General features: G+C 45.6%; 1 protein-coding gene across 3 annotated transcripts in view; it reads left to right on the top strand.

Moving 5' to 3' along the window:
• The window catches only part of UVRAG (UV radiation resistance associated), a 128,426-nt gene extending 107,481 nt beyond the window's left edge, over nt 1-20,945 (top strand). For 2 of the 3 annotated variants that reach the window (XM_054974802.1, XM_054974801.1), the window contains 2 exons: nt 7,550-7,641; nt 18,897-20,945. In XM_054974802.1, coding sequence (XP_054830777.1) covers nt 7,550-7,641; nt 18,897-19,587 — 783 coding nt within the window. In that variant the 3' untranslated portion in view covers nt 19,588-20,945. Of the gene's footprint in view, nt 1-7,549; nt 7,642-9,981; nt 9,994-18,896 lie in introns of those variants that run through there. The other variant, XM_054974803.1, reaches the window with a different exon arrangement.
• The last annotated feature ends 1,053 nt before the right edge of the window (nt 20,946-21,998 follow it).

Here is a 21,998-nt window from a genome sequence, read left to right as displayed (position 1 = left end):
TGCCGGATCCCTACAGCAGATCTGCTGGGAGTCTCTGCTACTTTCAGATAACCTCCGTGCTCACAGCTTCTTATACTGGCCCTGCATACCCTCCCCGAAGCCCCCAAGTGGCTTCCTCCACCCATGATACAGTTGCAGGACTGTGCCTTTGCGCATGGGGAAATCTACCATGCATTAATGCTATTCAGGCCATGAGCCATTTCCCCCATAGCCAGCATATGGTTAATGGTCAGGACGAAGGACTCCTTCGGCATCATAAATGCTTTTGTAGCGGTGTTGTCTCGGACACGTTGACTGCATCTTAACTATTTTTACTTTTACCATTGGGGGGAAAAACCAAGTTCAGATTCTTGCTCCCCTCCCCTGCCTGGTGAGACGGTGCCCTTAGAATAAGAAACTTAACTCTTGAATAGAGTCAGTGAGCCCAGAGTGATACCTAAGAAAAAACAGAAATGATCTCCGACGTGGAGCCAAGAAAGCTTTTATCTGACTAGAAGGCTTCTTTTTTTTGGACAGTGCCATTAAACTCCCTTGGTGACTCAAAATTAAAATGATTAAGTGAAAATAGTGCCTAGCTGTTAGCTTTATAGCGAGAATAGCTTTTCCTTTTCCATAGACTCCCAGCCTGACTGTATTTGGAATCAATGCCTGCCCGCCTTAAGCCCCTAAATCCAGTTATTTATATGCTACAAACCATTAGATGTTGAAGACGGGCTTTTTAAAAAGACATACTCTATTGTGGTAGTAATCTCCCCCCTCCCCCCCAGCCAGATGTAGGGCAAGGCGTTTTTAAAAAGAAAAGCAGAGGTGAAGAACTTTATTAAGCCAAACTGAGAGTAGAATTTTGCAGTAGTCACGTAAATCTTCAGGTGTTTCAAGGGAAAATAAATTGTGAAGGGTTTTTCTTAGGGTTATAGATCCTCTGTCCCAGGCGCTATTGCATGATCGAAGTTTCCAGACTTGGCAAATACGAGGTGGGCTTTGCCCGACCTTGAAGAGTTTTGAGGGAAATGGACCAACCCAGTGACCCGTTCTCTCTCCTGAGTGGCTAATGATGTCAGGAGGGGTTCTAGTCCTTGGTAGTTAGAGTAGCTATCCTCAACATAGCTCAAGCAGGGCCTTTTCGGTCCTGGCACCAACCTGGTGGAACTCTTTGTTTGTTGAAGCTAGGGCCTCGTGAGATTTGCTATCCTTCTGCTGGACCTGTAAGACAGAGATGTGCTGCCAGGCAGGTGGCTGAGGTCGGTGTGGCAACGGACTCCCTTGTTGCTGAGGCAGTGGGCTGTCTTGCTGCTCCCCTCCTGCTGAGGGGGGACTGAAACCCCTCACCCTGGTTTTCCACAGATATGCCTAATACTGTCTACCAGTAATAATAACAACAATAACAATAATAATATTAAAAGTCCCCTTTGTCATCAGGGCACTTGGAACTATTTCAAAAAACTTAGCAACTTATATGGAAAAACTGCAGCTTTCTGATATAACACCTACAGAACTGCAAAAGACAGTGTTACTTAGAACAGCATACATATTACGCCGATACGTGGCTGATACTTAGGTGTCTGGTGGAAACTTGTATCAGCCCAGCAAGGCCAATCAATGATAACATGTGATCTTTATTATTGATTGTGTTGTGTGAAATTCAAATGATAATAATAATAATCAATTTATATGCCATCTTTCAGGACAACTTAATGCCCACTCACAGTGGTTTACAAAGTATGTTATTATTATCCCCACTACAACAATCATCCTGTGAAGTGGGCGGGGCTGAGAGAGCTCTGAGAGAGCTGTGACTGACCCAAGGTCACTCAGCTGGCTTCAGGTGGAGGAGTGGGGAATCAAACCCGGCTCTCCAGATTAGAGTCCTGCTACTACACCAGACTGGTTCTCATGGGATATTTGGTCAGGTTAATGCAAGATGGGCTGCCTAGGGTCTATATTTACTGAATTTTATTCTTTCCTTTTAATGTGATTCTATTGTGATTCCATGATATATGATATTATCTGCTCTGAGCCTGCCTGTGGGGAGAGCAGACTATAAATTTAATAATAAATAAAATAAAATAAAGATGTAGTAGTAGAGCAAAACTCCAGTAGCAGCGCACTGGCAGACCTTTTCTTGCCCACAGACAGTCCCCTAATCTTAAACAACATCTCACATAATAATGCGCTACCTAACATGGACTGAAAAAGGACATAGGATTCTTACCCTCTTAAAAGAGCAAGGTTCGAGTCCAGTAGCATCTTAAAGACCAACAAGGGTGTAAGCTTTCGAGAGTCAAAACTCCCTTCATTGGATCATGCTTTTCTACTGCAAACCAGCACAGCTACCCACCTGAAGGTATCTCATTACAGATGCTAACTTTCCGCATTTCCCACCTCTGTGCATAACTCCTTGCTCTAATCAATCTGATTACATTTTGTATATGCATTCCAACTGGCCCTTCTTTGTAGCATCCCTCCCACTTTATGACCTGGATATTAGGACGGATGGATCTTCATTCAGCTTTGTATTTGAGGTTGTGAGCTTTGACTCTCAAAGCTTATACCCTGGAAAATTTTGTTGGCCTTTAAGTTGCTGCTAAGCTCGAATTTTACTTGGTGATAAGAGAGTTTGCGGCGTTTTCCATCAAATGCCAGTGAACAGCTCCTTTAACGATCCCTGCGAGCCGCGCTTTCAAGCAGAGTGAAATTCCAGAGTCTCTCTATTCACAAGAGTTTGTGAGCCTTAGCTTGGAAGCATCATGCAATGTCTTGTGAGAACTGAGCGGTCTTTGCAAGGTATAAGTGAACAGCAGCCCTCAACTAGCCACGCTGAAAGGTAATCGCTGTGCAGGCAAGGGGTGTTTAAATCATTTTAAGTCTGCCTTAATCTAGCCTCCCCTAAGACCATTAACTTCTGAGCTGTGTTCCCAATAACAAACGCGCTCACAAATATGTCCTAGATTTATTTCATTTGTGGGTTCAAGCTGTCTCAGCCCTGTTGTTGCCGACGCTCGTGCTGCAGCCGTAATGCATGTTGCTGCCCTGACCATCTTTTATTTGAAGAGAGGCGTCCAGCCGTCCTGACGGTACAAGAAAACCCCAGAAGCATGATACGCAGCATGTGCGCCAAGGAACGCTTCCTCAAACATTTCCGTAGCAGCTTCATGTCGCTGTCAGGAGGCTCATTCCTGGAGCCACAGAAGATCTGCCAAGAGCGGCACACTCTGCTCCGAGCTCATATATTGGATCCACCAAAAAGAGGGGGGTTGATGGTATCTTATGTTAATGTGCAGCCAGTGGGAAGCAGGTTTCTACAGGTTTCAAGTTTCGGAGACCCTTCTGAAAAAGGCGGAGATGGGAAGAAGAAAACACACGCCTGGCATGGGGAAGGAAAGAAGGAGGGTGGGGAGGGCTTCTTGGTGATTTATATGTTTATGCATTTTGTTAATTTGTTGTCCTTCTTTGCCTGTATCGATCTGTTCACTACAGCTCCCTCCTCTTTCAAGCAGTGGACAAGGACAGCAGTGTGGTAGATGGATTAACTGATCAGCTGAAGTTCTGCTGCCTGAACCCCAGTGAAATGAACATGGCAGTGGTTTTGCGCCAGTGTTCATATCCTGCTGTAGTGTGGCGGCAGCATCAGTTGATAGGCTTTGGCACCTTCCAGGGTTCCAAGGATCTAGTCTAGTGTTTGGCACATCGTACAATCCTATGCTTGTAGGGATCATTTTGCTTTTCATTTCTCAGTGCATCTGCAATTTCTCCCCCCTGCTCATTCATGACACCTGACAATCAAAGAAAGTACATTCAACTTAAATGTCTTTCATTTTAATATAGTGTTATTGATTTTAATGTTTGTATTTTATATGTATGTTGTAAAGCGCCTCAAGCATCAGACAGGGTGGAGAGGCGGTATATAGCAGAATAAATAAATAAATAATCATTCTTAAGTAAATTTCCAACATGTCTTCTGATTTGGCCCTATACAAGATATGTGCGCTTGTACTCGCGCAAAATGGAAATGTAGGTGTTTGTGCAACACCAGTGCAGGGCCGGATCTAGGGTTTCTGGCGCCCGGGGCAACCCTAGTCCAGCCTTGCACGTGTGCTCCCGGTGCGGCATGATGATGTCATTTTGGTGACATCACGCAGGGGCGGAGGCAGCGGGCTGGGAAGCCGCCTGCACCATTCGCTTCTTTGCAGGCAGATGGTGCGGGCGGCCTTGCAGCCCCGCGTGCTGCCTTTCGCCTGCCCTGCGGGACAGGGGGCAGCCGGCTTGCCGCGTGCCCCCTGTCCTGCAGGGCAGGCAAAAGGCAGCGTGGGGGGCTGTGAGGCCGCCTGCACCATGTGCCTGCCCCACAGGACAGGGGGTGGCCGGCTGCCCCCTCTCCTGTGGGGCAGGCGAATGGCGTGGGCAGCCGAGCTGCCCTTTGCCTGCCCTGCAGGACAGGGGGTACGCAGCAAGCCAGCCGCCCCCTGTCCCGCGGGGCAGGCAAAAGGCAGCACGGGGGGCTGTGAGGCTGCAAGGCCAAGAGGACAGGCCCACTTATAGAACTTAAGTGGTTGAAGGCCAGGAAGCAGAAAGTAGGAATAAATTTTATCACTGTGCATAGCGGAGGGAATTAAGCAATGAGTGGTTCCCCAAAAGATGTGCTCCGCTATCTGTGCTATTAAATTTATTTTTATCTGGACTGAGCAGTGGAGGTTGCTAAGTTTGTGGCTAGTTCCAGATTGTACAGAATGTTTTTTTTTTAAATGGAGAAGGCTGCAGAGGGCTCCAAAAAGAACCTCTCCAGGCTGAAAAGGCAACAAAATGGCCTATAAAATTTCCGTGTAAAATGATGTTTTGGGAGGACGAAATATCCAAGTTTGGGCACACGTTCATGGGATCTGAACTGGCTGGGATTATCCAGGGAAATGATCCTGGGTCACAGGCGATTACTTGAAGAAAAGAACGCTGAGAAACAGAGCAGGTGCTGTGAAGGAGGAAAAACCTCACTTTGGGCCCTGTGTGCTGTTGGCAAACCAGGATGCTTAGATTAGAAAACAGCAGGGCTCATTTCGAGGGGGAACACACAGGAACGCAGTTCCGGCAGTTCCCCAAAGAGGTCACATGTCAGGTGGCCCCGCCCACCTGACTCGGCCATTTTGGGCCCGTTTCGGCCTGGATCGGGGCCGAAATGGCCTGGATCAGGCCTCTGACGGGTGGTGGATCACTCTCCCGCTCAGCAGCAGCCTGATCCTGACCATTTTGGACCCCTTTTCAGCCATTTTCAGCCCCTTTTTGCCATTTTGGGCCCAATTTCGGCCCTGAATGACCAGGATTGGGTCCAAAACAGCCAGAATAGGTGATGTCAGAGGGTGTGGCATATGCAAATCAGTTATGCTAATGACACGCTTCTGGTCATGTCAAGGGGTGTGGCATATGCTAATTAGTTATGCTAATGAGTTCCTCCAGCTCTTTTGCTACGAAATGACCCCTGGGAAACAGACTTTGGAGGCCAAGTGCCTGTTTGCAGAGGTAGCATTGGCCAGTTGCTGGGGAAGTGGCCAAGAGATCCTCCGGAGATGGTTTTAAGTTTGGACTGATTCTTTTAAAGTAAACGCTTACAATCTGAACTAGATGGCAGGTTAAAAGAATTTAGAGCAGAACTAGACGAGACAAAATACACGAGTAAAACGAGTGCATAAAATCACATCTGCTCATACCTGCTCATGTCTGTTGCCAGCTATTTGTGCCGACGTCAGTATCCCTTCCCTAAAACTGCTGTTTTTACATGCTAATCTCTTCTGAAATAATATTCCTTGCAAGAGAAGTGCATGTCCACAATCTGAACAATTCAGTTTCTGAAACAACCAATGTAGGACTGGGCTGGAGTGCTGAAATGTAAGCCCACACTTTTCACAGCAGGTCTTCCATTAGCTAGAGGTCCAGAAACGGTGAACGTTTCACAAGTGACTGTTCTCAAAATCCATTGCTTGGTAAAGTGTGTGTGGTGGGGCGGGGCGTTACAGTATGGGACGTTAACTAAATCCTAAATCTCTGCTTAATTAACATCAAACTCTGGATGTTAAAAATCTTGGTTGCACTAAAGTTATTTGTTTTTTCTTCTTATAATAATATAATAATAATGAAATTAATTGGGTCTGAGATGCAGCTGCCCAGGACTTCTTCAGGTCTTCTTTAAATTAGGTTTGAGGATGCAATTTTAAACACACATGAATCCTAGGACCCATTGAAATGTGTAAAGCTTCTTTCCAAGAAAATATGCACGAGACCAGACCATCAGTTCATTTTAGTTTGAAAGAGCTTCTTCCCCTAATTTTTTAAATATATTTCTGAATCCCTCCCCCAAACATACACCAACATTTTCTCCCTTTACATGCGGAAGGCCCAAACCACAGTTCAGCTGCAAAGTCATACAGTCCTTCATCTCCCTCTTCCTTCCCTTCCTTTTCCTCTTCCAATTCCTGTCCTGATTTGCCGAAAAACCATCACTTGCCATGGCCTCCAGCACGGTCTGTGCAATCCTTTGCATGCCTCGGTGCTGGAACTGGAATGCACCATTTGAACTGAGGCTCCAGTTCTGGCTTGAAGGCAAGCCGTGGTTTGTTGGAATCTAGGAAGTGGGGGAGTGGATTGGGATGCAGGAGGGGAGAAGGCAGCGTAGGGTCCCAAGGAACAGCATCAGTGGCCAAACCATACTTTGGGCAGCACGTCTGAATCCTGTAGGTCCCTCGTGCTGTCAGTATAAGACTGTAACCCTTGGCTGGCCATTTTGACGAGCGTCTCCCACATCCCGTCCACAGTGAGATTGCACCATTCTAATGCTGTCTGCGATATATGTGCAGCCCCTGTGCCTTGGGGCGATTTTGCAGGCAGCGGCTTGCAGCTAGAGAAGCAGCCGTAACGGAGCCTGCGATTTCTACAGGCTAAGAAGGCAGCTTTTGTCCTCCTCGCCCCCAGACATACACAGCAGCTTTCAACAGAGTAAGAATATGTAACTAGCTCAGTGAGGTGGCTAAGCAAGAGAAGCACACATGGACTGAATCCGACCGTTGGTCCATCAAAGTCTGTAATGCCTACTTAGAGTGGCAGCAGCATTCCAGGGTCGCTGGTGGAGGTCTTTCACATAACCTACCTCCACATCCTTAGAGACACCGGGGTTCGAACCTGGAACCTTCGGCATGCATGCAGATGCTCTACTATTGAGCCATGCCCTCTGTTAAACAACTACTTGCCCTACCTGTTTTGCATCAATACTATTAGCGTATTGAAGGCATCAAAAAGAAGCGTTCCCGTCTAGGCTTCTGCTTAATGATCTATTTTTTTTGTGAGCAAGGATTTTTTAAAAAAAATACAAAACACCCAATCCTATGCCCTGCAGTGGCACAGCCCAGACACAGGTTTGCCGTCTCGGGGAGAACGAGGCCTCAAACTCTTGTTCCGCATGGATTCCTTAGCTCTTTGGGATGGAGCTTGCAAAGCCGCCTTAAGGTCTCTTTGAAGCACGCTTTCGTGTTCTGAACTTGCTAATCCTGCCCACTCTCTCTCTCCATAGCTAAGATACCAACATGGGCTGGTGACTCCAGATCTGAGGCCAACACTTCCTAACCTGAAGAACTTCCTGGAGCACGGACTCATGGTCAGGTGGTAGGTACCTGTTTTACCTGTCCAGTCAGGCAAGGGACGGTGGGCGGGAACCAGGAGTAAGAAATTTGTAGAATGTCCTGGAACAAGTGGGGGAGCTGTAAGGACTTGTGGGGGGCATCTCATTTTCTTACACAATGTAACTCAATGCAATCAATAAGACGAGATCTCTTATAAGCACTGTAGTTCGATTAGAATTGCATAAACCTGGAAAAAGCATGTATTAAATGTGACATGTGAAACAATGTAGAAATGGCATTATTCTAAGTAGAAATACAGTGCCGGGAGAGCAAGATATTACATACAACAGCAACAGATAATACATACAATACACAGGGTAATCCATAATCCTGTTCCCTTCATTAAAGCCTCTTTCTGAACCTATCTGCTTTCCCATCTTCAGCTTTCCCTCTTTCCCTCCCCTTGGTAGCCGCTACCCAGAGAAGGTCTGGCTGAGCTGCGTGGTGGCTGCCAGGGCCAGGCCCGTGACGCTGTAGGGGCTGGGCCAATGGGTGTTAATAGTGAGCCTCTGGGGCTTCTGCCAGGCCTTCCCCAGTGAGTCCTCCTCCGCTGGGAACATTTGGGGAGGGGCATTTCCATGGCTGTTTTGGCCTCCAAATCCACACCCATTTTTCTTTTCAGAAACCGTGGCTTGGAAGGCTGAGCAATGCTGTTGTGGTTGCCTAGCAACCTCCAAAATGGTGACTGACCGATCAGTGGGTATTGTTGTTCTTAAAGCTAGAAGCACGGTTTATTTGCAGGGCAGGTCAATCCCCTTATTTTTTAAAACAGATTTCAGATTTTTCTGCAAAGCTGGGGCTTCCTTCAGGTTTGTAGAGAAATCCACACACACACACACCCCCGATCTGTCCCTAGCTCCATGTTGCTGATCTATTAATCCACACTCTGTGACCCAGTTCAGAATTAGATATATGATGCTGTCATCTCATAAAAGGACACGTGGGAAATGGTCCTGGGGGGTTGCTGCATATAATTTAGAAGACCACTTCCCATGTGTCACTATATGAGATGCGTTCAGTTGCATATCATATATCTAATTCTGACTACAATTTAAGAAACAAGTTTGCAGCGGTTTCAGGTAGGTAGCCGTGCTGGTCTGCCGTAGAAGAGCAAGATTTGGGTCCAGTAGCACCTTAAAGACCGACTAGATTTCCAGGCTAGGAGCTTTCAAGAGTCAGAGCTCCCTTCGTCAGATACAAGGAGCAGAAAAAGGAAGGTGTCCTTATAATTCACGTACAGCGTGGGAGGAGTATTGTAAATTAGAGTGTCAGGATACTCCTATGATGAGGCCCACAATATTTGACCCTGGGCAATTTCTTTTTTCCCCCCTGAAAAAGATCATTGACAGGAGATGGTGTACATCTGTCTTTCCTCACCATTTCCAGAAAGCCCCAGCTGGTTTCTCAGCCTGTATTCTGGGTGAGACTGAACAAGCCAGGATATCCAAATGTGTGTGTCGCACAAAACTGCAATCTTAACTGTGGTTAATAAACCAGGCCATGGTTTCAAATCCTATTTTGACATACACTCACTATCCATGGCTACTAGAATGGCCAGCATTCGGACATCTCACTGTAACCAAGGTTAATTTGATGAAACCATGGTTTCATGTAATGTCTGAACTGAGCCAGTGAATCTCCCATTTTTCTTGCTGCGAAAAAGGACGTGTGCACATATGGCATTCAGTCAGAAACTTCGTCTATTGAAATGCCTGCAAATCCCGGCTTTCATTTCAAAGATGGCAGGCTTCTATTCCCCTTTGTTGGAGAAGCTGGGGGTGGGGGGATGGCAAAGGCAATTTGCCAACGGCTCTGAAGATAGAGACGGGTGTGGCGGATGGAAGCTTCCTGCTGTTAAATGCCTGACCTCCCATACCCACCCACAATACTTCCTTTCTTGGTTTCCTTTCTTGTTTTTGGTAAATAAACCCTTATACGGCACCCTGTTGTACCTACCTGAGATTCTCTGTTACCGCTTTCCACTGTCTCGTCACATCCACTACTGCACTTTGCCATCACATCACAAACTCCCAACTTTTTTTCAGAAGCTGAGCCCTCTCAGTTACGGTTTGGTGTTTGTGACTCCTACAAAAATAAAGTCATCAGTTGAAGGCACCTTCTGTCCATGTGCAGAACTTCACATGTTCACAGCTGTAGAAAACCTTCTAAAGGAAACGTTGATCGATTTTGCAGTATATCTGAGCATTGCAGGTTGCGCAGGTTCATATTCCAAGTGGGGAAATTATGAATTTTGGCAGCATTATCTGTTTGCAAGCAAGTCAGCTTTCCTTGTCCAGTAGATATGGATGGTTGTGTCTTTCAGAACTACTTCCTCTTCCACTGGGGCCAGATGGAGTGTGTCAGCCAGCTAATAAATGGATCAAATAATACTACTATTACACGTGTCATTTGCATAACTTAATTTGCCCGGAGTAAATATTCAGAACTTGGCTTTCCTGGCTGGAATTCTGCTGTCTGACTTAAGGGTAGGCCTTTGTCCCCGAGCGCCTCCTTAGAGTGGCATGTTCTCATTATCAAGACAAAACACATTCCTTGCCTGGCTAATATTTCAAGATCTGTGTGGACATTCGCTGCAGTTCTCCGGGACTATCACATTCCCCACCAGCGCATATCTATGCCTCATTTCTTTCTCACCTCCAAGGCTCAGATAGGCCTGATGATTCTGAACAGGACCTCTCAGTACTTCCGCACAGCCTAAATGGTAATGAGGCTTTTCGCAGATCCTCTCTCCGGGGGGAGATTAGGGGGCTGCGTTTCCAGCTAGGCCAGTCGGCCGGGAGCATGCTTGACTGCAAGAGTCCGGTTCGCATGTGCGCATGTGGAATGTGCTCACGCGCAATCCTCTATGTACAGATGGTTAAATTGATATCCACAGGGCCCCAGCTATTAAAATTAAGATTTATGGCTGCATATATTCCGTGGGTAGGCCATGCTGTTGACTGGCTGAAGACTTTTGGTCCTGTGACTGACAAAGCATTGCCAGATGCCCCTCTGTATCCGTAGGAATAGGGTAGGAGAAGATGGTGCCTCGTAGAGATTTTTATCTCTTTTGCAGCTCTTCTGCCACACCATCTCTCCTAGTTCACATCTCTCTGATTTCTGGTAAGCACTTGAGAAAAGCAGGCTGATAGTCGGATAAACCATGTTATGCTTTCTGTCTGCCCACCCAACTGAGCTCAGGGCAGATTTCAGTCGATTTGCCCAACATTATGCCTTAAGAGATTTGCGGGAACATCTGATGAATGCTCTTTCCCCCAATAAATGGTTATTCACCCACAGCAATGGAAGTCTCTTTATGCCTCAGGAAAGCACCGTGGTTACCAGGCGCATGAACCCATGAAGCTGCTGTCTCATACTGAACCAGACCCTTGGTCCATCAAAGGCAGTACTGTCTAAACAGCTGGCAGCGGCTCTCCAGGTTTTGAGATACAGGTTTTTCAAATCACCTGCTGCCAGTCCTTTTAGCTGGCGATGCCAAGGGTTGAACCTGGGACCTTCTGCACGTCAAGCAGATGCTCTGCCAGTGAGCCACTGCCCCTCCCCCCATAATCGGTGGTATATGTCCCATTATGGGCAGGCAGGGGTTTTAATGTGGGTTCTCAGCACCGTTACACCCCAGGGGCTACAAGGAGAACAGGCTGCAGATCCTCACTTTGCTTATTGGCTTGGCTGGGTGATCTTGGGAAAGTGGCTTCCGTTCTTCCTGTTTGAGCGGCCTTAACGTGCCACTGAAATAGACAGGGCTTTTTTTCTGGGAAAAGAGGTGGTGGAACTCAGAGCGGGACCACAAGTGATGCCTGACACAGGTTGGACACTTGCCAGCTTCCCTCAAGTTTTGATGGGAAATGTAGGCGGAAATGTAGGCAGCTTGGCAGAATGTTGGACAAGTGACAGTTGAAAAGTCCATTGGACAGCAGTCGGAGAGTCAAGCTACAAGACCAGGATGCCTACATTTCCCATCAAAACTTGAGGGAAGCAGACAAGTGTCCAACCTGTGTCAGGCGTCATTTGTGGTCCCGCTCTCAGTGGGTTGCCCTCAGAGAAAATGGTCACATGGCTGGTGGCCCCGCCCCCTGATCTCCAGACAGAGGGGAGTTTAGATTGCCCTCCGTGCCGCCGAATGAATTGGAAGGCAAGCTAAACTCCCCTCTGTCTGGAGATCAGGGGGCGGGGCCACCAGCCATGTGACCATTTTCAAAAGGTTCCGGAACTCCGTTCCACTGCGTTCCAGCTGAAAAAAAGCCTTGCAAATAGGCATGAAGCTTTTCTTGGTATGGAGGTCAATAACATCCCACCAAGTCTCTATTAAAGGGATCCAGTGCACTGCATAAATTAAATTGCTATATAAATCTAAAGAAGAAATTTGATAGAAAATGCCTGTTGAAATGATCAGTTTTAACACTCGGTCTTCACCTGTGCTTCAGCTTCTGAATCTTGCCAACTGAATACATCAGCCGTGCAGCTGAACGATTTCCCCCAAGAACTCACACCAAGTCTACTAATGGCCCCGGTTTTCTCTATTCCACTTTTGCCTTCTAATGTAGCTGGTAGATTTCAGTAAGGGCCTCGGACCAGTAGGAAAAAACTTCTAAATGGGGGGGAGGAATGGTTTTGCTCTGGAAGTTAGGGTTGCCAACACGTCTGGAGAAACATATCCCTTTAATAGAGGTTTAATGTGTCTAAATGGACAGCTGAAACTTTTCATGGCATGGAGATGAGTAACAATAACTGGTATATAACATCCCATTAAGCCTCTGTTAAAGACTTTTTTCATCCAGGCTGTTAGTATTGGAAGTGAGTCATTCTTGGAGTCTGTTGCCTGAGTCATATGGAGCTTGGTCCCGGAACACTTACGCTGCTCTTGTTGTGATGAAACAAATTTTATGCATGGATGACATAGGTATCCGTACGGTCCTTATTACTGCAGTACCCTGGTGCCAAAATAAAGGTTAATGTTCATGAAGAGAGAAAACTCAGCTCTGAATGCCAGACAGAAGAGCTGTAAGTATGGAGACTTGGCCGCAACAGTGACCAAAAGGCACTCTGCCCAGGAGGAGTTATGCATATATAGAAGCACCCTGTGTGTGTTATGTGCCATCAAGTCGCCTCTGACCTATGGCAACCCTATGAATAAAAGACCTCCAAAACGTCCTATCGTTAACAGACTTGCTCAGATCCTGCAAACTGGAGGACGTGGCTTCTCTTACTGAGTCAAGCCATCTCATTTTAGGTCTTCCTCTTTTCCTGCTGCCTTCCATTTTTCCTAGCATTACTGACTTTTCCAGAGAATCTTGTCTTCTCATGATATGACCAAAGTACGATAGCCTCAGTCTTGTCATTTTAGCTTCTAGGGAGAATTCAGGCTTGATTTGATCTGGCACCCATTTATTTGTCTTTTTGGCTGCCGATGGTATCCGCAAAACTCTCCTCCAGCACCACATTTCAGATAAATCCATTTTCTTCCTGTCAGCTCTATTCACTGTCCAGCTTTCCCATCCATACATGGCAATGGAGAATACCATAGTTTGGATTATCTTGACCTTGGTCCTCAGAGAGACATCTTTATCTTTAAGGATCTTCTCTAGCTCCCTCACCACTGCTCTTCCATGTCTCAATCTCCTTCTGATTTCTTCATTGCAGACTCCCTTTTGGTTGATGATTGAGCCAAGGAATAGAAAATCTTCAACAATTTCAAATTCCTCATTGACAGCTTTAAAACTGTGTAATTCCTCAGTAGTCATTACTTTTGTCTCGATGTTCAGCTGTAATCCTGCTTTGGCACTTTCTCCTTTAACCATCATCAAGTCTTTTCTGCCAGTAACGTGGTGTCATCTGCATATCTCAAATTGTTTACTCTACCTTATGTCCAAGGCCAATTCTCAAAAGCTCATACCCAACACTGCCCCATTATCTTGAGCCAATGCTTAGCATCCAGGGGCTGCAGGTTGGTGTTATGATGCGCATGTAGATTTTACAAGTAGAGAGCCAGGTTGGTGTAGTGGTTAAGAGCGGCAGGACTGTAATCTGGAGAGCCAGGTTTGATTCCCCACTCCTCCGCTTGAAGCCAGCTGGGTGACCTTGGGTCAGTCACTTAAGAGCGGCAGGACTCTAATCTGGAGAGCTGGGTTTTATTCCCCACTCCTCCGCTTGAAGCCAACTGGGTGACCTTGGGCTAGTCACAGCTCTCTCAGAGCTCTCTCAGCCCCACCCACCTCACAGGGTGTTTTGTTGTGGGGATAATAATAGCATACTTTGTATCCGAGTGGACATTATATAAATCAAATAATTATTATTAAACCTCGAAAAGGTTCCTTTGTAGTGTGAGTTCATTTGAGGGCCTTAACAAAGAAGTCCAATGGCTTCTTGCCCCCTCCTCCTTTTTTAGTTGTGTTTGTGATAGAAAGTTTTCACTATTAAAGAATCATCGTGCCAGAGGGGAGGGAGAGGGTTGAATGCTTGGAGGAAAGGAGTAAGGTAGCACTGTGTTGGTGTTCTGGGAAGTTCTGTGTGCCCTTTTGCAGATAATCCTACACGTTGCACCAAAACTGTAGATTTTGGTGCGTTCTTTTTCCATACTTAATACCATTTTTAAAAGCTGATCTGCCAAGGGAAATATGTGTGTTAACTTTTTTTACCGTATGACTTAGAGAAAATAGGTTGTCTGTGGGCAGTTGTATATCCACCTCTGCTTATCAATGAGAACAGTTTGTTTCTGTGACAGACAGCGCCTGTGCCAAGAGCACAGAATGCTGTTAAGAATTTCATGGGCTCTGTTGTGTATTGGTACTGTGTGGAGGCTCCGTTGTACACACTCCTGATTAACGCAACTGCAGTTATGCGTTCAGTTCCGTACACTTGTTTCATATTTTTCTGTGATACTGCTTGCATTGGGTTTCTGCAGCCTAACATTTAAAATGATTTATGCATCCATGTCCGCGTCCCAAAGACGCAGTTTATTGCTTCCAAATATTTGCTCTCTGCATGCTACCTCCTGGTACCCACACCCGTCGGCATTTATGCACTTCACAAGTAAAATGCACATGTGGGCTGTGCTTGGAGCAGGTGGTATGCACGTGCTTGAAGAGCCCTCCTTGGAGGGAGCTGGAACGGTTTCTTCTGCAGGAAAGCCTGGCTTTGTTTTGTTGAAGAGTTAAATGGATGAGCTAAGCTGGGGAAAGTGTGGGGCATAACGGTACGTATGCACACTGCTGGTGGCAGTGCCCCAAAATTATGACATTTTGGAAAGAAGTTCTTTCTCAAATCGAGGACATCACAGGCTACAAAACACAGTTCAATCCACAAATCGTTTTTCTAGATCTTTGGCAGTGTTCTAACGTTCCTTTAGTAAGACGAGAATCAATCAATAGCCTCTTGGTTGCAGCCAAATCATTGATAACATTGAAGTGGAACCAGCAAACAACTCCAACCATAGAACAGAGGTCTAAAAAAGTTTGGGATCAATTTATCCTAGAGAAAATAACGTTTAATTTGCAAAATGACAAGACAAATCGACTTACCTCATCTTTTCATGAGAAATGGTGGCCCTTTTTTGAATTTGTTGCTAGCAATGATCTTTCTCCTCCAAACATACTGTATCAAATGATGTTTGATGGTTAATTTTTGCTTGCTTTGACAAGCATCGGTTAATGATGATCTAATTGTATTTTGATCTCGTATTTATTGTTGGTGAATTTCTTGTTGCTGTTATTGTTATTCTTGTTGTTCACCAGTTGTTATCAGAATGGAACATTTTCCTAAATGGATGAGCTAAAAGCTTGTGGATTGACTTCAGGATCTGTGATCATACATTTTTGATCTCTCAGAAAGTCACACACACACACACATTGCCACAACAGGGCATTTTCCAACTTTTTTTTTCAGTAAGGGATCATTCAGATAACATTATCTCCAGCCCTTTGACCCATATTCAGGCAGCTTGCCCCCCATGAGGCATTTGAGCAATGACTCCCTTATGAGCTTCTTTGCAGCCTCTGATGAATTGTATTGTCGAAGGCTTTCACGGCCAGAGAACGATGGTTGTTGTGGGTTTTCCGGGCTGTATTGCCGTGGTCTTGGCATTGTAGTTCCTGACGTTTCGCCAGCAGCTGTGGCTGGCATCTTCAGAGGTGTAGCACCTCTGAGGTGTAGTCTTTTGGTGCTACACCTCTGAAGATGCCAGCCACAGCTGCTGGCGAAACGTCAGGAACTACAATGCCAAGACCACGGCAATACAGCCCGGAAAACCCACAACAACCCTCTGATGAATTGCCGCTTTAATGCCATGTTTCTTTGCCCTTCTTTCTTCTGACAGTTGATTCTTTTTCTTTGCTACTTTTTTATCCTCAGGAGCTCTGGGTGGTGTTCATGGTCCCCCCTGCCTCTCCTTACTGTCACACCAGCCCCACAATTATCTTTGGCTGAGAGAGAATGAGTTGCCTGAGGCCGCCTGATCATCTTTGTCTGTAACAGCATCACTGAAGACAGAAGAAGTTAATTCCGAGCGAGGGCAGTGCTTCCTGAATATGCTCTGTCCTCACTCTGAATCGGCTTTGGTTATCTTCAGTAATGTCGTTGGGTAGCCAAATCTGACTGGCTAGTTGACAGCCTCACTGTTAAAGGTGGGGGGGGGACAGTTTGAATCAAAAGAAAACTACATCTGTAAACAGGTGCAAAATTAAGCCAGGCAAGGGAAATGGGGAAAATTTGGGAGGCCTTTCTGCATTAGAAATAACAGAGCTAAAAAAATGGCTCAGTCCTATATATTTAAGTCTCCCTGCGACTCAAGGTGGATCACAGAATAAAAAGTTAATGCATGCTGCTACCTTATTGAGAGAGAAATGCCAGTCCTGAGAAATTATTTTCATATCAGAATTATTTTAAATCCATGGGTGACTTGAAGGAAATGGCCCTTTATCAAAACAGCCAATGGGGCCCTTGATTGCTGTTGACAAGCCCGTCTTCATGTGTGCACTTGTTCACCAAGGTGTCAGCATCTTTTCTGAAAGTCACTTTCCTGGCTTCCTTTTACCTTTTAACAGTGCCTGTATTTACCTTCCAGAAAGGCCGTTCATTGCGAAATATTAAACTTGTAATATTCCGATCAGTACTCCAGACAGGCAGAAGCGGAGATTCCCCCCACCCCCCCCACCCCAAATTCCTTGGATACATTTATATTTTGTGTTTTAGGGTGTTGTATCACATTAGGTGATAGCAGGAATGAAGAGCAGCATCGCATTTTACAGGGAAGTAAGGAAACAGGCTACACAAATGGCTCCTGCTGAGACAACCCCAATTTTCAGTTTGTGCAGAACATCTGCACGGAGATCCATACGTCATCTGTCACATCCTGCTGCAAAAATGGGAATTTTTTTCCCCTTTGGATGGTGGTCCTTTTCTTAGAGTAGTGGAGTAGGTATACCTGCCTATCTTTCTCCTCTTAGAAACCCCCTTTGTCACGGCTACTCCGCATTATTCAATGTGTTCTTTTTTTTAAAAAAAAGGTTGCAAGACTTATTGAATTGGGAATAACTTTGTTGCTCAGTACACAGCATACGGTGTGAGCATGCCCACTGAGCCACAGGTGGTTGCGCCAGCTAAGAGACTGGACCTTCTTTTCAGATAGGAGACCCAAGAAGAACGAACCTGTCACAAAGTTATAAGAATTTGGCATTTTGACCTCTGAGAGCTCAGGGAGCTTAAATTTTCTGGTGTTTAAAGGAGAACTCTTGTATTTCATAATTACTCAGCTTGCCAGAACACACCAGTTTCACTTGCCTTCATATTGTGTGTCTCCTCCTGGCACCTTTTGCTGACCCTGTCTTTATTCTGCATTATTTAAACGATCATCTTTAAAGAGGTGAGAACCGGTTGTTACTCTTTTTTTTTTTTTAGCACAGTTGATGCGATATTGGCCAATGGACTTGCTTGAGCCGTTTCAGGTGGCCACAAACCAACTTAAACACCTTCACTTCTCGCTGCCATGAGGTCATATTTGCACAAAAGTTTCTAAAAAATGCTGTTGAAGTTACATTTTTCCCCCCTTGAAGTATTTTCATGCCGTTCGTCTATAGTGTGCATTTTGGCTGGCTTCCAGACAATCACGGTTTAGTATTTTAACCACCTGCGATCAAGTCATCTCCCTCAGAGGAAACATTTTGTAAGGAAGGAAAGATACACATTTGAGACGGTGAATTGTATTCTGTCTTTTTCTGAAGTTTTTGTAGGCCTTTGGCAAACTTATTAAATACCAAGGCAATCTGTTTGGGTCTGTGTGTGCGTGAGTGTGCGTTTAAATGATGAGGGGAGGAGGTTGGTAAGAAAAAATTTTGGCCAAGAAGAAAAGGGAAACAAACCCCTTGGATATAATGCCAAATACACTGGTGGACTTAAAGCAACACACTGATCTTGCTACAAAATGTGTACACAGTAGGGTTTGTTTTTTTAAACTTAAAACGTTCTGTGTATTGTTGATATTTTTGTGAATGTAGCTAAATCATTGCATATTGTATACTTTTTCTACTGGGGTATCAAAAAGCTACAAGTGAGCTTAAATGTCAGGAGGGGGCTTTTTCTTAATAATTTTGTCCCCCATGAAAAGGGAGCCCATTTGACCACTCTTTGGGGGAGCACACAGCCAAGAGCAGCAGCCGTATTTACCTCCCGAGGCTGCAGTTATCACTTAAACAAATGTTGATGATATCTAGCGGCTCCTTCCTAGTATTGCCAGGCAAAAGGTAACATTCCACACCCTGTGCCAGACTGCCTCCTTCCCCCAAGTGCCTCTAAAGAGATAATTAGCAGCACAATGCCCACCACAGTCCCTTCTCTCATCAGACGGGAAGGAATCACAATTCTGTGTAGCAGAGTATTGCTCTTTTGAGAGAACTTTGCACCCTCAAATCGTCACCCTCTGCTGTTAAATACAAACCGTATGAATATACATCAGAGTCCTATAAACAAGGTGAGTATAAAGTATGCACGCTGATCTAGAGGAGGAATCAGTATTCTTCCCCATGGGAGCAATGCTACAAATATGTTACAAATATGTTACGGAGATAACCCATATTAATCGCAAATCCAGGGTGTTGACATTGATGGACGAAACCACTTTGCCTTCTGTCACTGTCTCCTTAGGTTGCTCGAATTTGACAGCTGATCAGATGATGAAACATTTCTGTAAATGCCACTTTCTAATTATCACCCTTCTCATTTTTACAGCGACCGGCATCATATTTCCAGTGCCATTCCAGTTCCAAAGAGACAAAGTTCTACATTTGGGGGCTTGGATGCTGGCTTCTCCAGCAGCCATCCTTCTCCGGACAAGGGACTCCGAAAACGGGCCAACTCAGAGAACGAGAGATTACAGTACAAGACTCCCCCACCGAGTTACAACTCTGCTTTATCCCAGCCCGTTGCCATTACGGGAGAACCTGACAAAAAGACGGGCTCTTTATCCTCCTCTTTAGATACCTCCACAGACTTCTCGAAAGAAAACAAAAAGGGAGAAGACTCGTGTAACAGTTTAAACGGAGAAAGCAGGCCCCTAAACAGTTCCCAGAATCCGCAGGAATCTTTTCTGGGATCCTCTCGTGCAATGAACGGTGCGGCATTGCCCAGCGAGGACCCCAGCGCTGCATCCAATGAGCCACCTTGCCCCTTCCGTAGTCCCCTTGGGGCTGACCTCCTCTGCACGGTTGAGCAAGCCGAAGAGATCATGGGGATGGAAGCCACCGGGTTTGGCACAGGGGACCAGCTGGAAGCCTTTAATTACATCCCCGTGGACCATGCTGTGGCTGTGGAATGTGATGAGCAAGTCCTGGGGGAGTTTGAAGAGTTCTCCCGAAGGATCTATGCCTTGAACAAGGATGCGCCCACCTTCCGCAGGCCACGGAAAGGTTCTGACAAATGAGCGTTAGACCTCAGAGCCGTGGTGGCGGGGGCACGTTACCGAGGTGAACTATCTGTCTGGAATGAAGATGAAACTTGCACTCATAATCCCTGACATTTATGGGCTGGGGAAAGGGGTAGAGGGGAGAAGAATTGGGCTATAATTGTGGTGGGTGGGGGTGTCGATTTTTATTACACACGATCATGGTATATCCACAGTCCAGGTAAACGTATACCACTTCCTGTCCTGGTTTTCTATATTTACACATTTATCTGGTGAGTTGGATCAGGGTGTGTGTGTGTGCTTAAATTTATTATTTCAACAAGGGTGTGTGTCTGCGTGTGTCTGTTTCTTACCTTCTCCGCGACTTGTTGCATTCAGCTCGGCTGTGCAACCCTTTTCTAGTCCAGGGACCTGCTTGAAAGCAAGTGGGAAATACAGCAGGGTGAGCTCACTCTCCGAACACCCTGGTAACGCATGCAAGATCTCCTTTCCCCACACCGTTTCTTTCCTTCTTTCCCACATGCTCCTGTTGCCAGCATTTCCGAGCAGTGGTGCATGAGCTGTTGAAATAAACACATCTTGGGCAAAGCTTGTAAGCAAAAGCTTTGATATAAGTCACACTCGTGTGTGGGAGATCGTTCCGAATGCTTTTAGGTGGAGGATCGGAGTCCCTGTGTGTATGTGTATTGTCCCCTCAATCATAGGATTGATTGGCTCCTGTCCATCATTTGAGTGTAAACCACGTGGTTTATATTGAATGAGCAGAAACTTGCAAGGTTGTTCTTTTCCCCAAGCTAGGCCTGTGAAGTGAGGATGCTGTTAACTTTTACAGCATTAGAGCTCTGGAGTCGGCCTGGGAGATGGCCATTTGAAAAGCCGATGTATCTCAAGGGAGCCGATCGACATCCTAAAACAATACTTTAATAAAGAACATTATTTTCAGCCTCTGTCAAGCTGTGAAGCAGTTTACAAACAAGCCAGTCAGCCCGATTTCGGTGCAATAGATTTGGGATTAAGTTAATTTTGTTAATACTTCTGGGAGTCAACCAATTACTGTTATCTTTAATCCTTTTTAAAAAATCAGTTCCCCAGGCCATCCATGCATTAAACAAGAGATGTCTCCAACAATCCATCCGTGGGGCAAGTTTGACTCTAGATGAGGTAGTTTACCACTGGCGAGCGTGTTTCCGACTGCACTAACGTCCAAGCAGATTTTGGAGCCTGCTTGTGATTCCTGATGAAATGCATTTTGGAGTTCAGATGTCTCTGGCTCTCGCTTTCTACATTGTATACTGAAGTCTGGGCTCAATTGTGAGCTCATAAATATATATATATATATATATATGTATAGCAGAATAAAAGTTTAATTTACTTCACCATGCCTGATATTTCTTTCCTCCCAGTTAACTGCTCTTGAACCTTTACTCCCGCCTGTTGGGTTAATTTCACCATAAAACTGAAACAACTGTTAAGGAAATAGCTGATATGTGAAATGTAAACCTTGAACATCGACAAATTGGCACGCTTCAGTGGCAGTTATGCTATCCCTTTGGAGTGACCGTTCCCATGTAGCCCCGCCATCAGCTCACGGTCTTAAGATCATACTCTGTTTTTCATCTAACCTCATGCTTTAATTTTGCTTTTAACTACGTCATTGCAAAAAAAGGGAGAAAAACCCATAGCCTTGATTCTGCAGATGTTTTACAACTGAAGATAGTCTTGAGAATATTTTCACAATTCCACGTGGCTTTTGTACCTCAATTTTGGTAAAGTGTGTATGTGTATGAAAGGGAACCATTGGCTAGAACTACAATAAGTTCATATAAAATATAATTCATATTATATGGTCATAAACTGTCATTTATGACCAGGTTGGAGCAAGTGCTTTTCGCATCCTAGGTCGTTTCCACGTAGCCAGTCTTTCTTGCCCTTTCCCCACTTTTTCTGTGTGTATTTTGCTGAGTCACCCAGAAAACGCATCCTCCCTTCGCACTCCCCAAAGCACTTAACTTGCAGTTTGGGAGGGGAGGTTGGGCACTTCCGTCATTGTTGCCTGCCTCCCTTTCAATTTTTTTTTGTTTTTTGCTCTTCACATGCGCGATTGCAAGCTGAGAGCTTCAGGGGAGGATCTGGGCTGTGGTTGGATGATTCCGCAGAGGGCTTTAACCATTCACACACCCAAGAACACAGAAGAAGCGCTTTGTCAGCCCGTGGCAAAAGAAAAGACCAGGGAAAGTGCGGTCCCAGAAAAGGCGCTGAAAAAATGGAAACCAAGCAGCCTGCAAGCGCTTTGCAAACAGACATCTGAAATCGTGGGGGAAAGCCACCAGTGTTCCGTGAGTGGGCTGTCCCGATAAGGACGTGAGGAAACGGCCCTAGACCAGCCAGACCAGGTACCCTTTTACCACTGGTTGGCCCAGTGGCTGTGC

Source organism: Eublepharis macularius, chromosome 3 (genome assembly GCF_028583425.1).
Source record: "Eublepharis macularius isolate TG4126 chromosome 3, MPM_Emac_v1.0, whole genome shotgun sequence".
NCBI classification, from domain to species: domain Eukaryota; kingdom Metazoa; phylum Chordata; class Lepidosauria; order Squamata; family Eublepharidae; genus Eublepharis; species Eublepharis macularius.
Note: the sequence above shows the minus strand (reverse complement) of the source record. Positions and strands in the feature narration are given on the sequence as shown.